Below are 24,391 nucleotides of genomic sequence, written 5' to 3'. Positions count from 1 at the left end.
CTTAGCAGTAGTTTGGTTTCTTCAGAATGGTTTAAGTTGTGGGAGAGGAAGTGCAACATTTTAATGAAAAATTCTGGAATGAACTATTGTGATGTGTAGGGCCATTATACGTAGCTAGATCTCAGCAGGGCAAAAACCCCAGCACCCAATCTTGTTCCCACTGAACTCAACTGTAAAATGCCCAATCTCTTTCATGATGACAACACTGAACATCTGGCAAACCTTTTTCCGAGCTGACCGTTTTGGGGCAAGTCTTTTCCAATGTTTTTGCTCCTGAGGATTGCTTCTGGTAACATTGAAATTAGACATTTAAATAAATAGTAATTAAAATAGCCTGGCATGGAGTTTTGCTTTCAGGAGCAATTTTCCACCACAAACCTCTGGTTCAAAATTCCAATTGGTGTGGGGTGTTTGCCAGTCAGCCACAATTTTGTTTGGCAATAAAGAACGTGAGCAGTATAAACTGAAGAGTTTCATAGTGGTTAACTTGTTCCTTTGATCCTTTTTCCCCACCGAGCTATACGATATTGCTTTATATGATCATGCGCATAAAAATGTTATTCTTCAGACTGATTCCTCAAATATTAATTGCAATGGTAATAGCCAAAAGCACAACACAGCAGCAAAATTACATCTGTGTAGTTAGACGCATATCTAGTTTCAGTGTGTTTGTTTATTCTACGACTTGGCAATTTAAAATTAAAATCCAAAAAAGAAACAGACATTTGATTTGGTTTTACCCATTTCAAATATTTGCAAAGCCATGACTGAGTGAGTCACAATACCTACCACTATCCACACTTTTTGATTTCCGTGTCTTAATATGGTGCACTATTCAGAGGTTGGGGCTGGAAGACTAGCCATTCACCACAAGAGACTGATAAAGAACAACAATTCCATAAACTGATTTGACTACAACATAGAACTGCTTAGCTGTGATATCTTGGAGCCTAGTAACTAACCTCTTTATGGAAATTAGAGCCTGCTGCTACATCCACAGTTTTCTGTCTCCTATCTCAGGCACATATTTTTAGTGGACAAATAACTTCATCTGGTTTGCCTTTTAAATCTTGCATGAATACCAAGCAGGAAGAAGAAGTTGGGAGCAGATCACTTACAGCAGTAGGTACACAGCACAGACACTGATTATCAGCTGTAAGGTTATGATTTCTTTTTTTATTATCTAAATGTTATTGCTGCTAATAATGAAAAGAGTGCTCTGGAAACTTGAGCCAAAGTTCACTGAAGTCAATTCAATCAGCCTTTAGATCAGGCCATAGAAGGAGACTCTGTCTCATTCTCTCACAAAAAAAGAAAAAGAGATATGCAAAGAAATAGCAAAATTCACACTCTATTGTACAAGTAAAAGTAGTATTCAAAAGACAAGAGCAATGTACAGAATGGAGCTGGATGACAGTCATTCCAAAGGCAAAATTATTATAGGCTATTATCTAGTTGTCTGGAGGAGCAGTGGACCAGCTGGCTGTGATGTTCTGCTCAAAGTTAAACACAGACAGGAAACCGCATGTCTGATACTGTAAAAATCGTTTGTCTTCCTTCCATGGCTAACCAGGCAAGCAATCCAGCTGGGCTGTTTTCATTTAAAAGAAACACTAACCTACAAGAATAAAAAAGGAAAGACAAAGCCTCATTTTTTTCCCCTTGGAGTTGTTTATGTTTGTGGAAGGGCTGGAAATGTTACAAACTGAAGTTTTGTATTATTTTATTTTTCATCTGAACTACTCACAGACTATGGGCAATTGCTGCATATAGCTTTCACAGTTATATACTTACAATGGGACCCTACCCACAGGGAAAGTTCTGAATCTACTTACTTCTAAGAATGAAAGAAATTAGTGTAATACGTTCAAATTCTCATGCGCACTAAGGTCCTTTTACACTATTCTTGCAATGTAATGGGACTGTGATGTAAATGAGAATAAGGCATTCAGCGCTGGATTTATGGAATGGTTAGCATTATAACCATTAACAGAGAAGACATGTTTGATACCCAGATTGCATTTAATTATTTAACACCAGGAGAAACAGTTTTAACATGACTAATTTATAACAATATAGCCAAAATCCACAGGGATGTATAGAAATCCAAGACAACTGACAGATAAAATGGTTGTTACCTTTTCACTGGGAACACATTCACTTCTCATCTAAATAAAATCAAGACACCGATTAGTATTGGGGTCTGATTCTGCATTCTCTGTTCACATATGTGGTATCATTTCCTTCAGTTACTCACATAATAAAGCATAGAAGGAGTGGATCCTTACTGGGTAAATGTAGATATTTGAGAAATACAAGAACCTTCTTTAATGCATATATCTGAGCAACACATGTATGTGCAAAGCATGCAGTATTCACATGGAAAATGTATGCACAAAGCAAGTCTCATGTGCACTTGTAAGACTTCAGGTTGTGTTTGAGGCTTGACAGGAAGTGAAATCATCATGGGGCCTGATCATTTTCTGTGGGAGAAATTAAACAGGGGTAGGGGGGTGGTCCAGGAACTGGTACAGTTCCTGTAGAATCAACTGCTGCCGTCCATGATGAAAACTTTGTTGCCATGCAGTCTCAGACCTTGTCTACCCACAAACTTGCACCAATTAAATTAAGCTGGTTTAGTTCAATTGGTATAAAACCTTTGCGGACACCCCTATTTCATTTAAAAGTGCTTGCTTTTGGTTCAGTTTAAATTGGCTCCTACCTGACTTCAGCTAAATCAAAATATGCATAAACAGGGAAATGATGAGTAGGAGTAGAAAGGTTATATTCTGTATTTAGCTCTGGTGCAGCCACTGCTGGAATACTATGTCCACAATTCAAGAAAGATGCTGATAAATTGGACAGGGTTCAGAGAATAGCCATGAGAATGATTAAAAGACTGGAAAATCTGTCTTATAGTAAGAGACTCAAGGAGCTCAATCTACTTAGCTTAAATAATGAGAAAGTTAAGGGGGTGACTTGATCACAGTCTATAAGGGGCCAGATCTTTAAAAAAGGTATTTAAGTGCCTAGTGGGCTTTTCAAAAGCATCTAGGAGCCTAACATCCACTGAAATCAATGAGTTTAAGATGTTTATTTGCTTTTGAAAATGCCTCAAGGTGCCTAAAGAGCTTTAAAAAACTGGGTCTACATATGTACCTAGACAAATTCAGACTGGAAATATGATGTAAATTTTTAACCATGAGGGTAATTGCCTATTAAAACAATTTACCAAGAGTTGCAGTAGATTGTCCGCTATTGGCGATTTAAAAATCAAGATGGGATGTTTTTCTAAATGATATGCTCTCTAATTCAAACAGAAATTATTTTGGAGAAGTTCTATGGCCTGTGTTACACAGGAGATCAGACTAGGTATTCACAGTGGTCCCTTCTACCCTTAGAATCTATGGTGTGATCTACACTTAAAACGGATATGGTGGGTCAGGAGTGTGGAAAAAAAAACAACACACACTTCCTACAGACATCGCTATGCCAACAATCCTCTCCCCATCCCCCGTGTAGACGCAGTTATACCTATATAGGAGTGTTTCTGTCAACACAGCTAACACCATTCAAGAATGTGGTATTTAAAAAAACAAAACAAAACAAAAAACACCTTTTATTGGCATATGAGGAGTCTACCCTCAGGGGTTATGCCAGCATAGACTCTGTAGTGTAGACAGTCCATGAAAATACGCCTCGTTTAAGCCAAAATAAGCATGTCTAAATAGCCCTTTGCACCAGTTTAACTAAGGCCTGGTCTACACACAGATATTGTACTGGTATAACTATGTTAGTTGGGGGTATGTTGTTGTTTGTTTTGTTTTTTTAACCAGAATAGTTACACCAGAACAACACTTAGGGCATGTCTACACTTACATTTTAAAGCGCTCTAACTTGCTGACTCAGGGGTGTTGAAAATCCTCCCCCCGAGCACAGCAAGTCTGAGCACTTTAAAGCGCTAGTGTAGACAGTTTCCCAGCATTCGGAGCTAATCCCCTCGTGGAGGTGGATTACCGAGAGTGCTGGGAGAGCTCTCTCCCAGTGCTCGTGTGTGACCACACTCGCACTTCAAAGTGCTGCCGTGGGAGCGTTCCTGCGACAGCACTTTGAAGTTTCCGTGTAGCCATGTCCTTAGTGTAGACACGGTTATACCACTATAAAGGGAATTTAGCCCTGGTCTACATGACAGGGTTAGGTCGAATTTAGCGGCATTAGGTCGATTTTATAATGAATGAATCTACACAAACAACCCCATTCCGTCGACCTAAAGGGTTCTTAAAATTGACTTCTGTACTCCTCCCCGGCGAGGGGAGTAGAGCTAAAATCGACCTTGCTGGGTCGAATTTGGGGTAGTGAGGATGCAAATCAATGGTATTGGCCTCCAGGAGCTATCCCAGAGTGCTCCATTGTGACCACCCTGGACAGCACTTTCAACTCTAATGCACTAGCCACAGAGGAAAAGGCCCGGGAACTTTTGAATTTAATTTCCTATTTGGTCAGCGTGGCGAACTCAGCAGCACAGGTGACCATGCAGTCCCTCCTGAATCCTAGAGCATAGAATGCTTCTACACTCCCCCTATCATCTTCGTCCCTGAGATTATCACAGATTAGAAGGTAAAAAAAAATGCACTCACGATGACATGTTTTCTGAGCTCATGCAATCCTCCTGCACTGAGAGGGCACAGCTTAGTGCATGGAGGCACGCAGAGGCCAGGAAAGAATTAAGTGGGAACGAAGAGCGGAGGCAGGATGCAATGCTGAGGCTAATGCGGGAGCAAACGGACATGATGATGCATCTGCTGGAGCTGCAGGAAAGCCAACAAGAGCACAGCCCCCCGTTGCATCCCCTGTATAACCGCCTACTCTCCTCCCCATGTTCCATAGCCTCCTCACCCAGCTGCCCAAGAATGTGCCGGAGGGGAGACTCCGGGCACTCATCCGCTCCACTCCAGAGAATGGCCCAAGCAACAGAAGGCTGTCATTCAAATAGTTTGTTTTTTAGTGTGGCTACAATAAGCAATGTGGCCTTGTCCTTCCCTCCTCCCTCACCCCACCTGGACTACCTTATCCGTTATCTCATTTTTTTTTTTAATTAATAAAGGAAGAATGCATGGTTTCAAAACAATAGTTACTTTATTTCAAAATGGGGAGGGTGGTTGGCTTACAGGGAATTAAAATCAACAACGGGGGTGGGTTTGCGTCATGGAGAAACACACACAACTGTCACACCAAAGCTTGGCCAGTCATGAAACTGGTTTTCAAAGCCTTGCTGTGCTCTTCTAATCGCCCTTGTGTTTGGCTGCTCAAAATCGGACGCCAGGCGATTTACTACAACCTCCCACCCCACCATAAACATCTCCCCCTTGCTCTCATAGATATTATGGAGCACACAACAAGCAGCAATAATGGGAATGTTGGCTGTGCTGAGGTCTGATCATCAGTTCCAGCAAGATTTTAAATGTCCAAAGGCACGTTCTACCACCATTCTGAACTTGCTCATGCTTGCTGTGGAATGGCGTCTGCACGGGTAACCCAGGAAAAAAGGCGCAAAACGATTGCCTGACGTTGCTTTCACGGAGGGAGGGATGACTGAGGATATGTACCCAAAACCACCCGCAACAATGTTTTTGCCCCATCAGGCACTGAGAGCTTAACGCAGAATTCCAATGGGCGGCAGAGACTGCGGGAACTGTGGAATAGCTACCCACAGTGCACTGCTCCGTAAGTCAATGCTAGCCACGGTAGTGAGGACGCACACCGCCGACTTAATGCGCTTAATGTGAACAGACGCAATCGACTGTATAAAATCAATTTCTAAAAATTGACTTCTATAAAATTGACCTAATTTCATAGTGTAGACTTATCCTTAGACTGGTACCGTTACTACTTTTCTTGCACACGAATAGCTATACTGGTATAAAGCACCTATATACTGATATAACTGTGTCTACACTTAACAGCTGACTAATCACTCAACTAAACAACAAAGGAAAATGATCTAAACACCACTAATGCTCTTGCCTAGCAAGACCAGGTGCTCCAACCAACCTTCACGGTTGGTAAGAAGAAACAGAGGATGTAGGGCTGGTGGTGCCTGATATCCTGCCACATGAACGAGGTACTCCAGAGGGCACCACAGCCAGCCCTACAGGGACTGTTAAGGCAAAAACCTTCAACAACTGTATATGTGAGCATGTGCACACCTAAAATGGAATCAATATGAGCAAGCACTCAAAGGAAACTGTGTCTACACTAGGAGAACTTCAGTACCCTGGGGAACTTGGGGAGGGATAGTGCCTTTAAGATGGTGGAGCCTGGACCCTGTGGTGTGACTAATCTGCACTGCAAGGGGTTTGATGCAATGGAGCCATGGCCCCCTTCCTCCTTTGGAAATATACCCGCTTGGGAGTGTACATAGGGAGAAACCCTTGTGTTCCCTAAATGCGGGAACTTTAATTACTCATGGTTGTAGAGGATGTCTCTAGGATGGAGCATGCATGCAAGAATGACTCCTTGTGAGCTCTCCCCTTAGATCCTGCCTAAGAACTAGGTGGTATACAGACAACTCTGTCCATCTCCAACTCTGTCTCTGCCTGTGAAACTAAAGCAGAACTCATCCAGACCCAAGGATCTGGCTCCAGATTTCTCACTATATGGCATGGCATACAACTGAAATTTGGGATTTTAAATACCAAGTATGAAAAATTTCTCCCTCCATCTCCCCACCGCCCAAAAAAATTTGAAACAACTTTAAATAGCAAATAAATGAGAAGAAAATTACAAGCTCTTCAGACATTGCACAAATAGACAAAAAGGTGTACTTAGCTGAAAATATTATTGGTTATGGATTGATTATCTCCATGCATGAAATGGAATGCAAAGTTAACAGAGTGACTTTTAGTAGAAAACCAACCATATAATTAAGGAATGAAGTTATGGAATTAAGGAATCCACAATGTAAGATTTCCCACTCCATGCAGTAGGGTTGAACCTGAAAGCATTGTGGCTCAGGCATTGGGCGCAACCTTCAGGGAGCCACAAATTCAATGTAATGAAATTTATGGAACTGCATTGCTCCTTTGGACTCTCCTCAGTGGCTCAGGAGGCAGGATTTGCCCCACCAGGAGGTTCTAGACCACAGGAAAGTCCTGGAGAACAACCCATGTTGCCTGGCAGCAGGGGGGATGGGAGAAGAGAAATTCAACTTACCTTCTGAAAAGATGATCTCATCATTGCATTCTTCCTCTGTGCAGGAGCACATGAACAGCAGTCCACCAACTTCCTTCTTCTCTTTCATCACACACTGTTTTGAGACAGGCTCCTCCAATTTTTGTCCAGAGATTGGCAAAGCAGGATCATGACATATTGTTTCTAAAGTTGTGTTTGCATCATTCTGTCTCCTAAAAATGAAAAGGAGAATTAAAAACCAAAACCAAAAGGAGATAATCCTATCACGGAAATTATTAGGACTCTTTCTGGGTAAAATTCATCCTATTGTGAAAGTTAAGTTTATAGAGTCTTACTGTAGCCTCACTGCATAGGGATGACTTTTACCTTTCGTGGGCTTGTCTACTTTGGGGATTTGTGCACTGCAGCAGCTATCTCAGTATATAACCAGTGGACTTTGATGGGAGCAGAGTTAGGCCAGCGCTGAATGCTTTTGAAAACCACCACCCTAGCAATTCAAACTAAAGTTAAACTGAACTGCTTTGAAACTCAGAACAGACTTGGTTCAAATTTGAGGCAAAGGTAAATCATCCTGTCATCTGAACTGGTTCAGTGCTGTATCTTGTTTTTGTCTAGTTCCTGTTTCTTGAACTTCCACTGTCATCAAGTAAAATGTGCTAAGCACTGGATCCTATCTGCAGTCTCAAGATGAAGAGATCCCCTTAAAAAAATCCAGCCCCCCCAAAAAAACATTTTGTTTCTGTGGTTATCAGCAAAGATAGCAAAAATCTTTGGAAAAATTTTAATTAAAAAAATTAATTATCTCTGCAAAATCTGTGGAATTTCAGGGTGTTTTCTTCTCTAAGATAGTTTCGGCAGTGAGTGAGCATGTCAGAATATGTATTTAAAAATATAGAGCTCTTACAAACCAAGATAGCTCCACTAACTTCAACAGAAGTGACACCAATTTACACCAGCTGAGAATCTGGCCCATACTTTTGAAGCTTTTGTGGTCCACCTCTAACATTTCATTATACAACATAAGAGATGGGACTAGAAGGACAGCTCAAATGTATTTATTGACTGATTAAACTGGCTTGCCTTTGCTGTTTCTAAACACAGTTGCATTACCAATCCAGAGAATCTCAAACTGCATTGCAGCCACTTTGCAGCACACAGAATATTTATTTTACTCTTCAGACACAGGAAAAAATATTTAATGGAACATTGCACCATTTCTACATTTGATATGTCTATGTTCATTCATGCTGGACACCTTTTCAAGTGAACGGATGTAACAAAACCATGAGCCTCATGGGATATTTCTGATGATTAATCAGGTTTTCACCTAGATGTTCCTAATTAGGCTTCAGCACTAACATTCAATGACATATATGGAGGTTTGCAAGTTTTCTGTGCTGTTGCTTCTGCCTGGTTGTGAACTGAAAAAAGACAAGAACGTTTTCATTGTCAAGGCTGGTTTCATGACTAGAAGGGCAAGAACCATTTAATTCTAAACATCAACAGAAAGTTTAGATTAATCAAACACTCAGGAAAGCTTCACGTGTCATTGAATTTTACATATCCATGGTTTCTTTTGTTTCAGGTATCATTAAATAATCTCCAAGAGTCAATATATTTAAACAGAAGATAGAAAAAAGGATTTCTTTATGTATGCACTATTAAACAGGTAAAGCACTTCTGCCCACACACTGTATATAAAGCTCCAGTGATAGGCACATATAATCTAAATGATAGTGTCAGTTTATTGTTTAATGGTTTGACTTAAAATGTTGCTTTCCTCCATTCACATCAGATAACCATGATCTGCTCTTAAGAGTCTCAAATCTGTTTCTACTTTCAGTGTGCTGTGGGTGGATGCTGTTTAATGGGCTGAGGAAAAACATGACTCTTTTTCAACAGCAGCAGAAGTTGGAATAGAACTGGGTTTTTTTTGTCTTTTTTTTAAAAATAACCCAACCCCTACACATTTCATATCCGAATTTTTGTTAACCTCAAGCACAGAAAGAGTCAGAGCCAAGAGAATACAGTCTGTCATGGTGGCAGCACTTAGAGCCAATGTTCCAGAAGAAAGTTTTGAATGTCTTGACAGTAAGAGCAACTTCTAATGAAGATTAGACCTTCTCCTAACCCATAAAAAAGAATGAACTTACCATATTGCTACACAGACTTCATTCTTATTCTCACAGATGGAAGTGCGGTTGCAGTTGCTTTTGCAGCGACCTTGGTGTGTGCAGGTTGTCACCTCCACATCACAGAATTTACACAGCGCATGCATTTTGAATCCATTTTCCTTCATTGGTTCCATAAGTGAGAGACCATCAGCTGGAGGAGAGAGAGAGAGAAATAAAACACTGTAGTAACATCAGCATATCAGACTGCATTAGAGTTAATCACAATGGATAGTTTTACCATCAGTAGCAAACATCCCTGACTTATGGGGAGGCTCTCTCAAATTTGCCCAACTGGAAGATCACTCCACCAACATGCCAGGAGCCATTGGTGTTCTCTCAAATCCTGGCTTCCCTCGACTTCTGCTTACTTCAATGGAAGTGAAGGCGCTCTGTGCCAGGAAGGACTGAGACCAGTTTGAGTTTCATTTGCATAAAAGAAGAAAGCTGCAGCTACCCTTATTTTTTAATACAGGGGTGAGCCAACATGAAATATGTTGCACCTTTGTTCTGAGCTGCTGACATTAGCACAGCTGGGAAAGGAGTGTACTTGGGAGACACCATCATAACTCTAACCCAGGGTGGACCATGTGGACTTGTCTTCATTGCACTGTTAGCTTGAGGTATAACTTGACTGTTGTCCCTACCCTGGTTCCTGTCCACACACAAAAATCCCTAGCTCGAGTTAAGTGGCGCTTTCAACTTGAACCAGCTGGCTCTTTGGGGGCATAGGCTGAAGCATGAGTACTGATGATACTTGTAATAGTAATGCAGGGAGGACACATCTACCTTGTGCTGCTAATCCAATCATCTTGAGCCAACCTGAGCGAACTCTGCAGTGAAAACACTCTGTAAAACTCTAAATTCCAATTGACACATGGGCTGAACTTTTGGCTACTGCTCCTTTACACAGTCACGGTTGGGATGGGTAGCAGTAAAGAAAGATGAGACAATTCATCCCATTGAGGCCTAAAGTATGATTTTCAGGAAGCATATTTTTAGTTCAAATACTATTTTGAGATCCCAACACAACTGCAAGGAACAGAAAATGCCTACGTAGAGGCATATTTACTTAAAATAATATGCAACTATCTGAGATGGAGAAGACTGACTATAATAGTTTCAATACAATTCACCCATAAAAGTATGTAGAGTCATTTTAAGCAGATAGCAGGCTCAATTGATTACAATGCTTTCAATTGTAGCCACCTGTAGATGAAAACTATATTAATTTGATGCTTTATGTCCAATGGTGTTAGTCAACACACAATAGGAGATTGGAGGTTCATAAAATTCCCTCTCCTCCACATGCACTACAATCAAATTTGCCCCCTAGAATTTGAAAATATTTACCATGTTTAGAAACACTTTTCAATAAGAATTAAATACATTTGTCTGGATGCCAGACGAAAAAAGCACCGGTGCTAAAATTTTCAGCGGATCTTTGCACCATTGTAATAGGGTCAGAGAAAGGGGTCCCTTACTCTTCCCTCCCTCAGCCAAGCAATGCCTCCTTCCTAAACACACTGTGGATTTGACCCTACTGCCATTAAGACCATTGGCAAAACTCCCGCTGATTTTTAATGGTGCAGGAGAAAGCCTTATGTGCAAGGGGGAGAATGGCATAAGCTGACTGGGAGTTTTCATTAGGGGGAGCATGCTGGCAATAGGTTACAAACTGGCTAGAGTTTAGGGCTTAGATAAACATTCATCTTATTAATTACTTGTATTGCACTAAATCCTAAAGCTTGCAATTAGGATCAAAGCGCCACTGGGATGAGTGCTATACAAAACACAAAGGAACAGTATTCAGCAGGGCCAGCTCCAGGCACCAGCAAAGGAAGCAGGTGCTTGGGGCAGCCAATGGAAAGGGGTGGCACATCCAGGTCTTTGGCAGCAATTCGGCACCAGGTCCCTCACTCCCTCTTGGAAGGAAGGACCCGCCGCCAAATTATAGAGCAGTGCCAAAGTGCCACCGATCATGGCTTTATCTTTTTTTCGCTTCGCCACTTGGGGAGGTAAAAAAGCTGGAGCCAGCCCTGGTCTTCAGGGGCTCACAATCTAATGTAACATAATACATCAAATCTATTAAAATTAGTCATTACAATTTTTTTGTTCATCTCTGTGTGTGACAGTGCATCTCACTTAAACATGCAAAGAACTTTATTGGCACTATTTATTAGCTGGATTAGAGTAGCTCCTAGATATTCCAACTAAGATCAGAGCTCTTGTTCTACTAGGGCCTGTACATACACTAAAAAATACTCCATGATTCTAAAATCCTATGATTTAAATAGGCACGACCGAAAGGGTGAGAGAAAAGAGGTATCGCTATCTCCATTTTACAGATAAGGAACTCAAGCACAGAGAGCTTAGGCTCACATTTTGCCTATTTTTTAAAAATCTGCCCCATAAGATGACTTGCCTAAAGTCTTACAGGAAGACTGTGGCAGAAACAGGAACTGGACTCTCTGTCAAGTCCAAGCCTTCCTGCAAGGCCATACTTCCTCACACACAATACAAAAATGCTTCAACTCCAGAGATCACATTTTAGGGTTTGTCTCATTTAGGGTGACCAGATGGCAAATGTGAAAAATCAGGACAGGGGATGGGGAGGGTAATCGGTGCCTATTTAAGAAAAAGCTCCAAATATCGAGACTGTCCCTATAAAAACGGGACATCTGGTCACCCTAGTCTCACTGTACCGTTGTTTTGAGGTATAACTTCAGCATTGCCCCTAAACTGACTTCTGTTCACACACAAAAGCTCTAGCTTGAGTTAAATGGTGCATTAAAGTTGAGCCAGCTGGCCCATCAGGGACCGTGGGTTAAAATCTTGAGTGTTGCTGATGCTGGGGCTAGGAATGCAGTGCTGACACAGCTACCCTGTGCTGCTATTACACACGCTCTGTGCTGCATGAGTGTTGTTCTCTCACTTGAACTGTAGATAGAGCTAACACTGAAGTGAAGACAAGCCTTTAGATAAGCTGTTTCAAATACACTGTTTGGTGACAGACACGGCCAGATTCAGCCAAGCTTCTGCCAAGACTCACCCACTGTAACAAACCAATGACAATGTCTCTGGATTCACCCCAAGAAGGGAATCTTCATCCCAAGCCACTTGAGTAAATAACAATTCAGTTTGGTGAAGCAGCCCATTTTAAAGTACAGTACACAGCAAGGGCACAAATCTAAAACAAGAGAGTCTTAGACTATGGTTCAACTGTTAGCGAGGAGTCAAAGAAAGAATTCTGGCTAGTCAATGTCAGCTTAATTTTTAACAGGGTACAATTCAGGAGCAAAAAAAAAAAAAAAGGGGGAGTAGGACATCCAGTCTGACTTCACTTTGAATTTTCCTTGAAAAGGATGGCCGTAGAGCCTACGTGTTCAGTACCTAAGTCACTACTCACCATACCATTCCACTCAGACAGATGCAATGAGAACAGATAGGGCAAGGGGCAGACATACTCCTGTTCAACCAGAGGCTGGTGTGAAGTGTTGGCCCTTAAAGATGGACTATGTTTTTCTTGATATTGTTATGCGGCTCTACCAGGTGTCTATGTGCCATTCATTCCTTTAGCTCTGCTCTGGCTCAGATGACTGTTTCATTCAAAGTTAGTTAAAGTGAAGTTTGACTTTCACCCAATCGAGTATTTATTGATATGTTGAAATCAAATCGGTGACTTTTAAACTATGCAAAGGGACATGAACCAAAATCTGCATCCAGATGCAAACTTGACCTCTAGCATGCCTATCTCTCTCCTGTTAACAGGACATACCATACCCCTGGATGTGAATACACCCAAAACTCCAGAAAAATTCAGATCTTCTTCCAATCTATGTAGCTCAGGGCTGTCTTCAATAAGTTTACACACAGGTTGTAGGATGAAACACTGGTAGAGATCTCCTCGATGGGAATGCATTGATCACTCTCTCCCTGCTGTATAACACTAGACTTACTTGACTGCACCATTCCCAGGTTCATTCTGTTACAGTCAACACTCTAGGGCTTTTTTGTGTAAAGTTGAGTAAACAAGATCATTTGGCCTTTTTAAAGCAGGAACGGCCTCTAATTTTGCATGAATATAATTGCCCATGTAACTAACATTTGCACAGATAAACTAGTATTTCCACACACAGAATAAGAGACTATGCTGAAGCCATTCTAAAACTTGTTTTCAAGGCAAGTATAATCTCATATGATCCTGTAATGTTTCTCTTATTTAGACTCACAGATTTATAGGGCCAGATTTTAGCTCTCCCTTGTATTTTTTGCCCTCCAAATAGGTCCAAAACAAGGGAGAGCATTTACTTGGCCTCCCGTATTCTGGTTGTCCATGGGTCTTTCAACAGCCCCAATACTGCACCAATCACTCATGCCAGAAGCACATAGGAAATTCATATTAAAATACATGGACCATACCTATTGATCCTTAGGTCTGAGGGACAATCCCTTCACAGCTCAAGACGTGAAAGGCCTTAGAAATATCAGTGCTATATGTTTTGGGGAGCAAGAATAGTGGAATAACAATTTTATCACCTGGCTCATTTCCCAGCTGTGGCTTTCCAGGCACACGCACACAGTATACCTCACCCAAAGTCTATTGGCTGTTTCACATTGTTTGCTTTGTGTCGCTCTTGTGTGAGCGTCTAACTTTCACTGAGACCTCAAGCTATAGTTTACAGTCCTCTCATTTGCTGAGTATTGTGAGCTAATGGTAGGACTGTGAAAAGCCCACAAAATGTAAACAAAACTAAAACTAACATGCTTTCTTTTTTTGGAATATCTACATTGAAAACCTCACTTGGGGCCCAGGGAAGCCTTCTAAAGCATTGGCAAACTCATCCTGCTCATAACTGGTGAAGTATAATTGCTGCCATTTCTCTTCTCTCATTCTTTATTACTTAGGATTTATGCACAAAATAGTAACTGTGAGCTGGACTTCCCCACTTTAGAAAAGCCTGCTGAGAGAGTGAAGGGGAAGCCAGGAAAACTCTGTGAGGTTTAATTCTTGTGGAACTATCCTGTCTGCTAGGAGAAGCATGGATTTAGAACCACAGCCTCTCCCAGCCTCACAGGCCTTGGGAATTTGCAGGAAGGAAGACACCTTTATCAAAGAGACAGGAGATATTATGTAGAGAGAGGTACATGTCTCTCTCCTTCCTGGCAGCACAGTTCCAGCAGGGACTCTGTCTCTGGCTTGGCCCCTTTGCAGCTGCACACCAGCTGCTATAGAGGAGATCCAAGCTTTTTTGCCTCATGCCTAGATGTGGGCATGGAAATCTCCAGGCTTTGCCGGGGACTGTGCTGCAGAGAGCATCTCCTCTGCTCTGCCCTCTCCTCTCCACCACCCTACCCTTCCTCACAGCAGAGCTCCATTTGGGCTGAGTGCTACTGCATCCACATTGTGCAAGTGAAGGGAGCATGGTGCAAGGGAGGTAATACTCCTTCCTTTCTAGGCAGGCCTTCCAAGCACTGAGGATCCCTGGGTGGGGGAAGGGATGATTCCAGCATTTATGCTGAATAGTGAAACATCATAAGCTATTTCAAAAAAAGCTGGGTTCTTTTTATTTACTTTCTGGATTCGAAGTCTTTAGGGTGTACTTGAATCACTTTTTCAAGTTTTTTTTCTACAATCCTGAGTTAGAAACTTAGTGTTTTTAATAAATTAAAACAGAGTCCCATGCAATCACAGGACTCCAGGAGCTGAGGCTTTAAGAAAAACACCAAATACTGTAAGACTTCTGATAAAATCATGGGAGTAGGCAACACTGCACCAATGCTTGATGCTAGCGCTAGCACTGAGTCACAATGTGATGTCACTGTGAGCCAGGACATGGGGACCCAATGGGCTATAAATCACCATTTAAACAAAATATTTATAGCTTAAATAGTAAACATTTAAATTGTACTCTTGTTCATTAGAAATCGGTTTACATTCTTCTCCATTTAGCTCCTATACTTTCTCCTACAAATTTGTGTCACATTTGACACTAAACTTCATTCACCAGTAGGCTCAGAAATGCCAGTTGGGATTAAAACTGTCTTTTAAAAATAATTCAGAGTTTACTCTTCATGAGAAGCATTAGATTATGAGATTTCAAAAAGCGGGAGTGAGCAAAATGGTGCAGCTATCCTCAGTGTTAGCTCCCCATGTGTGACATCACAATTGCCAGCTTTTGAGATCATAATGAGAGCATGACGACTTCAGGTGGGAAATAGGCAGCAGAAGCAGATAAACTCGGAATTAGATTCTCTTTTCATGCAACTATTTCTAGTTGTGCAATAAAAAGGGAAGTAACACCTCCCCTCCCCCCAGAATCTATGACATAAGCAGACCTGTTACAACAAAACAACATTTCCCATGAGGTATCATTGGCTTTTTAGAAGGTTTCAGCAGTAATATTTAGATATGCATGTACTCAAGAATTGTGAATCTGTGGTTTGATATATGCAATGGTTTTGATCCAGCAAAGTGCAGGTGTAGAATGTTGTGCATATAGGCACAGACCATTTGATTCTGCACCAATGAAGTTAATAGGACTTCTAAAGTAATGACCAGGAGAGGGAGGGCAGGAGAACCTGCACTGAACTCAGTGTTTAAATGTTTTGCAGGATCATTGCCAGAAGGCTCAAGACCTTGCATCTTAATTAGAGCACTGCTGTGCAGCCAAGCTACTCTTGCTAATAGTAGAAGAAAGGTCAAGGAAGGGAGCATGTAGTTAAGTGCCTCGTTTGTAACCTGAGCATAGCGCCTAACACTATGTCTCCTCAGACACAACCATTCATTTTCTTCCACTGCTTTTGAGAGTGCAGGAGCAGGACACACAATGGACACCCGCTCAATGAGGAAGACTGTGCTTAGCCTCACAGTTACAGGGCTAATAACACTTCCTGCTCTCCCCAAGCGCATCCTGTCAGGTCAAGGATAAGGGCTGGTCCACAACATTTTGGCACCTGAGGTGGGGAGCTCAAATGATGCCCCCATGCTCCCTCACTTGGGCCAAAACTTTGGTATGTCTCAGTTCTGCCTTCTTCCTGTTCTACTCCTCTCATGGTACTGCTCTGCTACCTACCCCAATAAAGGAGAACTAACAACTTAAAATGGCTTGTTCAAAAATTTTAACACTTAACTTTTGCCTGAACAGCAAATGTAACTTTTCTTGTTGCATAGTAAACACTGGCATTTTTATCTGTTTGAATAATCATAGTGGCGCTTTCCGTGCCTTCTTGGTTGCAAAGACTTGAACTGTTTCCTGAAGGTCCACAGTCTGGGCCAGCATATGATCTGTTGAGATGGTTGCAAGGCCGACCAGCCTCTCCTGTGTCATTGTGGAGCGTAGATGTGTTTTATCAACTTCAGCTTGGAGAAGCTGCGCCCTCCACTAGCAACTGTTACTGGAAGTGTTAGAAGTATGCGCACAGCAAAAAAAGTATTTGGAAAGAGGGTGGCCATCTTATTTGTACACACATATTCTAGAACAGCCTTTGGAGTTGATCCTGCTGAAATGTATCTTGAAAGGGCTTTCAGTTCATCACCTAAATCACTCGCATCAATACTGCGCATGTCATCACATTTCAACACTGTCTCTAGTGCCCTGCATTGCTGGTGTAAGTCTTCTTCAGGTATAATGAGGAGTTTTGGAAAATCATACAACATCTCAAACATACAGTTGTGTTCCATGAGCTGCATGAAACGGTTCTTCAACTGACTGTATTGCACAATCTAGCACCTGGTTAAAGAACTCAACTTTGAATTGTTGTTTGGGGTCTCTTAAGGGATTATCCCATGCCTCGTAATCAAAATGTCGTCTTCTTTGGTGACTCTTGTATTCTTGAATGGGTGGGAAAACAGCTTCACTGTGAAGTTCCTCTGCCAAATTCTGTGCATGCTTCAGAATGTTTTGAAATCGCTCATCTGACTGGTAAGACTGTAGCTGTGACTTTGCTTTGTCCAGTTGTTCCATTGCTCCAGATATATCAAGGTCAACACCTTGGAGTCTTTTGCTTACAACATTTATTTCAAACAGTATGTCATGCCACAACACTACGCCACACAGAAATTTGAAGTTATGTACATTTCTGGTTTCAGTGTCAGAGAGGATGTTCCCAGACGTTGCTTCAAAATTTGCCATCGATGAATTGATGCAGAGAAAAATACATAGATGCTTTCAATTACATGAAAAAATTCAGCAGCCTCACTAGAAGCTGAGGCTGCATCATTGACCACCAAGTTCAATGAATGAGAACTGCTGGGGACCAAAAAAAAAAAAATCGACGGTTTAACTCTCAGATCCGTGTCTGCACTCCTCTGTTCTTTCCTCTCATACTGGCACGATTATCGTAGCCCTGACCTCTCATGTCAGCTATCACAGTTCCCGTATCTTCCAGTTTTTTAAATAAGCACATTTGTCATACCAGCTCCTGTAGTATCATCAATGTCAATACATTCTAGAAAAATGCTGACAGTCACCATTGCAGGGACATTTTCACTAGGTTCTATTGTTGTTACAAAACGCACCATTAAAGTCATTTGTTCCGTATAGCTGATGTCAGATGTGCAGTCCAGAATAACAGAGTAATATCTTGCTGACATCAGATCTGCCACAATCTTCTGTTTGACTTTTGTTGACAGTAACTGTACGATGTCATTTTGAATTGTTTTCCAAGGTAGTGGTGTGTGTACATTTCTTGGGTGGTCACTCTTTTTAGATATTCCTGGAGTACAGCATCAAACTCAGCCATCAGCTACACAATTTTAAGGAAGTTTCCATTGGCACATACAGCTGATCTGAAGTGCCACACAGTGTTAGGTTTTGGGTAGCAAGCATTTGCACAATTTTCAGAACATTTTGCCAGTGAAAAGACTCTGATGCAATCTTCTCTTGATGCTGATCATCTATAACCTTAGTCTCATCTCAAGCTCTTTCCACCTGTGGAATGCTCTCTGGTGATTTGCTGCCTTCTCATGACATGCCAGATTTCTAGCCAAATTTTTCTAGTCTTTTGTTCCTATAGAACCCAATGTGGCTGGAACATTAGATTGGAAGAGTCTGCAACAAAAACGGTATGCAGCATTCTGGGTTTTGGAGTACATAAGCCATGACCTCTCCACTTTGTCACCATTGGGGATTTCACACCAGTAATGTGTTGGATAGAAACTTCTATTTTCATGAAGTTTTTCACTTGCTGTGGTCTATGCAGTACAAGAAAGTTCCACAGGCTACTGCTCAAGTGGGTCCACAGTCCTGGATCATCTAGACTTAAGTAACTAAAGTCAACAGCAGCTGTTCCTTGTGCCTCCACCACACTCTTTGATCTACATTTTTCTTCAGGAATGCGCAAGGTTACACATCCATTTGAGATGGAGATATGGATGCTGCAGTAGCTGCCAGGTCACCTGCACTCTAACTAGAAGATCAGGCATCTCCTCACCACTCACATCCTCTCTGGGGCCGGAAGGCTCACCGTGAACATTTGTGTCTATGTATCTCAGGAGAGCTCCTCCCTGCTTAGATAGAAATGCTTCCTTTGCTTACTTTCTTTTTCTGAATGCTGCCCCAGAGGGGCGTTTTCTTCTTTCACTCATGACTGCTGTTCTGTGCCAGCTATAGTGGCTCTCAACACTCAGTTGAAGGAGACAAAGAAGCAGGCTGGTAGCAGAGCCTGAGTGAGGGAAGATATCAACTTCTTAAGGGCCTAACTGGCTCCTATTACTTCAGTTGACTGCCTGTTCTCCTCAAGTGGGTTCAGGGAAGCAGCAGGAAACAGGAAGCTCCCTGAAAAGCTGGTGTTAATCAGTCCAGGCTCCTGGGGGTGCAAGAGAGGCTCCTCCTCCTCCTCTCTCTCCCTGCAGCTCCTGCTTCTTTCTGTTATTTCCTCTCACTTTTTCTCCTTCCTGCTTGTTATGTCTCTTGTGCCCTCTTTCCTCCAGCACAGCACTCCACCATCTCTTTGCATCTATGGCAGGGACAATACATATGCATCAGCAGCAGACAATTTTCTACCCTCAGGTCGGAGCCCCATCCCCCGACAGTCTGGCACCTGAGGCAGCCGCTTCGGGTCGCCTCATGGTAAGGCAAGGCCTGTCAAGGACTCTTAGCCATCTCTGGTCCCTTAAGGTGGAATCACACAATTCTCCCATTCTCAGACCAGGCCCTGGGTTGCAGTCTCCCATGTATCAACCATGGTTTTCTTTAGCAGATCTGACCTAGGCAAGTATTGTTCCCTTCAGGAGCCATGAGAGTGGTTAATGCAGTGACCAAATAGCCTCCTTAAAGCAAAGTATCATTTAGTGTTAGAACATAAGCATTTAAGAGAAAACGTCTTAAAAACAATAAAATTGACTACGTATGTCTAGCTTACCAGAGGTTTAACCATCTTCCCTGCAAGGACCCTGGATTGACCAACTCCTTATAGAGCTCTTCGACAGAGCCTCTCTCTGTGTCAGTTTGTCTCTCTGTTAGAACTTCCTAGACAGCCCTGACATCCCCATCCTCTTCTTTTCCTCATAACACTTTTTAACTGTTCAGGGTTCTTTTGATCTTCAGGCTCCGAGCCTCACAAAACAGCTGTCTCCCTTCAGCCTAAAGCCTGGAAGCATGCCACTGTCTTGTAATTGCCCCTGATATTGGCAGAGATGTTGCTTATTCAGGACCACTGCCTTCCTATTTATTCTTCCCACCTCCACTCTTAAGCTAAACAAATACATTCATACAGGAGAGTCTTATAACCTCAATGTACAATAACTTCACTTTGACGACCGGATCACATACCATGTTCATAAAATGGTTACCTCTTAGAGCTCATAACATGCGTGCTGCAAATCAGCTGTGTGTCTGTCACACTTAGTGCTTATCCTCCCATAGACAAGTTTTAAAAACGTGCACTTATGTGTAACCTGCTCATTCTCCTGCTGGAGCACAAGATTGCACGTTCTGAACTACACTGCACAAGGAACAAGGCTACAGGCAGAATGATACCTTCAAAATGGGAAGGCACTCAGCAGCGTTGTGACAGACTGACAATATCCTGGGCCAATCTTATGGAATTAAGATAAACTTTACTGAATTAGGTTAAACCTTATTGAATTAGGTTTAAAACCTTTGGGGTCCGTTGCGTTAAAAATGCAATTGTGTACGTGCTATTGTGTGTAACTCTTCTAGTAGGAGGGGGATGCTAATGTACCTCCTCCATTAACAGCCCTTTGAAGCTACCCCTGGAGAGGTGCGCAGATACTCCAGAGACCAACAGACAGACAAAGAGACGGTTTTTGGATAATAGCCTAGTTACAAACTGGCTCAAAGCTTCCTTCATGATCCAGCAAACAGATGTGAAAGTAGAATGAATTATATTGTAAAAATAAGAATGGATTAAAGAAATGTGTATGTACCTTTAAGCAGAAATAAGAAATGTTGAAATACAGGTGCCAGGAAAAGATACATTAGGCATAAACAAGGGTGCTAATGGTGAAACATTAACAGAAGATAGGTAATAGTTAGTAAGGAAAGAAGATATGCATGCCTAGCCCAGGTAAACTTAACAAGATAACAAAGGAAGCAGAATCTGATAAGTACTGCCCTTTTATTTTGTATAAATAAGATAATGTGAGCACCATGCAAGACACACACTATCTGGGTGTTACTAGCAGAGCGCTGTGCTAATAAAACAGAGTGGTCTGACAAACTGAGTCCTGAGTCTAACTTTGACAATTTGGAGGTTCCACCGAGATGGCGACCGTCTTCACTGGGGCCGTGTGATTCCTGACCGTTTTTGTAGGACGACCGTGGCAACCAGCACCTGGGCATTTGGCCCGAGCGGTCCTCCACCAGAACGGAAAGGTGCACGACCACAGTGAAGTCTACGCCATTGAACCTGTTGGTTCCCACTCTGTTCTGCTAGTGATCCCGGGATCTGACATCAGGAATCTGGTCAGGTAATTATTTTTGTATTTTGTCCGGACTGAGGACTGTCCTGTCTCTGTGTCTATCCATCCTCCTGTGGAGTGTTTGAGTCTGGGTGCCGTATCCGTCTGGGGATCGGCGGACCAAGGGGTTCCTGTTCCTGCGGTTTGAGTGAGTGGAATCTGCACAATCGCAGCCGCACCGCACTTTGGGTAAAACCCTTGGTGTGAAAGCAAGGGCGATTGAGGCAGTAGCCTGTGGGCTCCTTTTGTGTGTTGCACTGGGCATCGCTCTGACAAACCCGAATTTCCTTCTTGTGTGATTGGTGTGTGAAGTCCTCCTGTATAGGTAACCAGGCGTCTAAGTCGGAACCGTTCCCTAAACGAACGCCGGCTCATTTTATGTATTTTAGAATGGGTCCAAACTCCTGTAAATTTCTGGAAAAATGGTCTAGGCTAATTCAGGGGGATCCCAAAACTCAGTGGCCACTGTTACAATCTTGGAACAAGACCGAGTGGACGTCTTAAAAGACAAACTCGGCCAACCTAAAACTAAATTGGCTAAAGGAGAGGTTAATTGTTTCATGCAGTGGTGGGAAGAGGCAAATCGTAGGTGGACAAAATCAAAACTCGCTGCTCTCAATTATTCAAATAATAAGTTAAAAGCTTTATTAAAAGCCTCCTCTCCCACCACAAGACTGAGCGCTCTCCTTTACCCCGTTCTCAAAAAAAAAAAACCCACTCTGGACCGATCCAACCCTCTTCATACTCCCATCTCATTGTAAAAAGGACAACAAGCCCCTTGCTCTGTTCCCCTTCATTGTCTGCCTCAGAAACTGATTCTTTAGTGTTCCACTACCAATTCAGCAAGGTGGGGGGGGGAGTGCTCCTCAACTAGCCCCCACCCTTACTGGTCCCTTTCCTTGAACATTTCTTTCAAAACTGTGAAGAGACCACAATAGCACTCACAAAGGGTTCATTGGAAAAAAGCAGGATCAGGCCCAGACAAGCAGGCAAGCAACAGATAAAGAAACAGAAAAACAGGTTTAAAGCCCTAAGGGAATAGTGTCAGGAGTAAGAAAAGCAGTAAGTGCAGGCATCAACTCCTGGAACAATACTTAAAATGGTGAAATCTGAGGTGATAAAAGTATCATTTTGGGAGATAAACAAGTGATTTAAGGAAAGAGTGAAAAGTTAACTCTACAGAGGCTGGAGAGAATTAAGCAGTTAAACTTTGTGAAAATGTTAAAAAGGACCATGTTAGAGAGAGAGAATTCTTGGTTTCTTTGCAGCCATTCTGAAGGGAAAATGGGCCCTTTTCCAGAAGAATGCCTGTAAATAATCCAAATATATATACAGCTATGTAAAAACAAAGCAGTGTAAAGGAATGTTAAGGAAAAGAAAATGTATATGTATCTATTTGTCTGTGAAAATATGTAAAGTTCTAAGAATCTAAACCAACACATCTGGTTTGTAAAACTCCTGTTTTCTAGATGTGAGATAAACTGGTTTTGTTTTTGTTTTTAATGTCACTAAAAATTCATTTGACTCTAATTCAAAGTTGCAAAACTGACAGACCTTTTTGCAAGACACAGGTAATTAGTGTTGTTTGGCTTTGGGATTTAGCATTTAACCCTTAAGGAGTAACTTGATTCTTTACAAAATTTAAAATGTTTTTAAAAAGACGAAGTCATGGCTGCAATAGGGAAGTCAAAATCAGGACAATAGGGAGAGATTCTGAAGTCTTTTTGTTTGGTTGGTTGGTTTTTTTTGTAACAATAGCAGATAAGAGCTGTAGTGAAAGAATAAGAAATTAATAGTGACCCTCTGAAGCAACAGCAGAGTTGAGGTGCACACAACAAAAAGAAGCAATGTTAAAAACACTAAGCCTTAAAATGGCTCTGTGTAATCAGACTGTCACTTTGATAAGGGTACATGAAAACTCTGTAAGAACAGAAGAAACAGTTACACCTTAGGTAAAAATTGATGTGGCTAATGTTTAAAAAAAAAAAAGTAGTAGTATAGAAGGAATGTGCATTTTCCCTAGGACATGTGCAGTGTATATTGTACAAGGGGATAAATGAAATGCAAATGAAACATGCTACTAAATTAAAATCCTATTAGGGCTTCAAAAAGAGCCGCAATAGACTGTTTTCTTTTTCAGATCTCTGTGTGTCTTGTAAGCAGGAGTTGAAAGTGAAAAGAAATCAAAACTCTGGCGGAAGTTGATTCTGTCCCTTTTAAGACAGTCTCTGAGCTCTGCTGATGGCTTTGAATCCAAGAGACAAGCTGGTGTTGATGCAAATTACCTAACTGATAAAGAAAGGTGAGAACTGTCAGCACAAAAGAAATTGCCTAAATAAAAGACATGGTATAACAAGGTCCCTTTAAGAGATTTGATGCTAAAATGTTATTGTTAATATTAAACATTGAGATAAATGTAATGTTAGTAAGTACCCCTGTAACAACCTATAGTATGTATGATTTTTGGAAAAATCCTTGAAGGTACTGTGGTAATGATGCTTCTCAGCTATTACTTGTGAATAAACTTAAAGCTTAACACAGCAGGAAAAACATTACAAACTTGGTCTGCTATATAAGAAGAAAAACTTGAGGTACAACATCTCATGAATTTAATAACTAAACAGTGGAATAATTTCCCCATAACCCTTAAAAAGTAGAACCAATTAAAACCTGGCCTGCCTATAGAACAAAAAACACAGGAAAATATGGGGGTAATTCCTCCGTTTTGCCTGCAATCAGCAAGGGTATTTTTAAGCGATAATCAATGCCACCCCGAAAGGGGTAGAAAAATGTTATTTTTGTCTTTCAGAAAATCAGAAAAAGCTAATACCTGCTACAGAACAACCTATTACAAAAACAAATGAAAGTAAAAAAACATACTGCAATAGCTATGGAATGTACTGAAATGCAGATATTTAGAACATAAGATGTTTTGGGTAATATCAGAAAACATTAAGGTTTTGATGCATCTGTTAAAGCAAAGGAAAAATCATTGTTAGATACCTATCAATATAAATAAACGCAGTATGTCTCCAGTACAGTGAGACAAAATTTGTTAAGTGAAGAAATTGTTGTTAAAATCGCACACCAACAGGCTCTGGAA

The 24,391-nt window shown here is 41.6% G+C and overlaps 2 protein-coding genes across 3 annotated transcripts in view; both read right to left on the bottom strand.

Annotated features, from left to right (window-relative positions):
- The window catches only part of GPD1L (glycerol-3-phosphate dehydrogenase 1 like), an 844,690-nt gene that overhangs the window by 784,244 nt on the left and 36,055 nt on the right, over nucleotides 1-24,391 (bottom strand). The window lies entirely within an intron of this gene.
- TGFBR2 (transforming growth factor beta receptor 2) overlaps nucleotides 1-24,391 on the bottom strand; it is a 76,650-nt gene that overhangs the window by 31,234 nt on the left and 21,025 nt on the right. For both annotated transcript variants that reach the window (XM_050938413.1, XM_050938415.1), the window contains 2 exons: nucleotides 9,345-9,516; nucleotides 7,213-7,403 (listed from right to left, as the gene is read on the bottom strand). In XM_050938413.1, the coding sequence (XP_050794370.1) occupies nucleotides 7,213-7,403; nucleotides 9,345-9,516 (363 nt within the window). The remainder of the gene's footprint in view (nucleotides 1-7,212; nucleotides 7,404-9,344; nucleotides 9,517-24,391) is intronic.

The sequence above is a fragment of the Gopherus flavomarginatus genome, chromosome 2, assembly GCF_025201925.1.
Source record: "Gopherus flavomarginatus isolate rGopFla2 chromosome 2, rGopFla2.mat.asm, whole genome shotgun sequence".
In the NCBI taxonomy this organism is placed as follows: domain Eukaryota; kingdom Metazoa; phylum Chordata; order Testudines; family Testudinidae; genus Gopherus; species Gopherus flavomarginatus.
The sequence above is the reverse complement of the archived record's forward strand: the minus strand, read 5'-3'. Positions and strand labels throughout refer to the sequence as shown.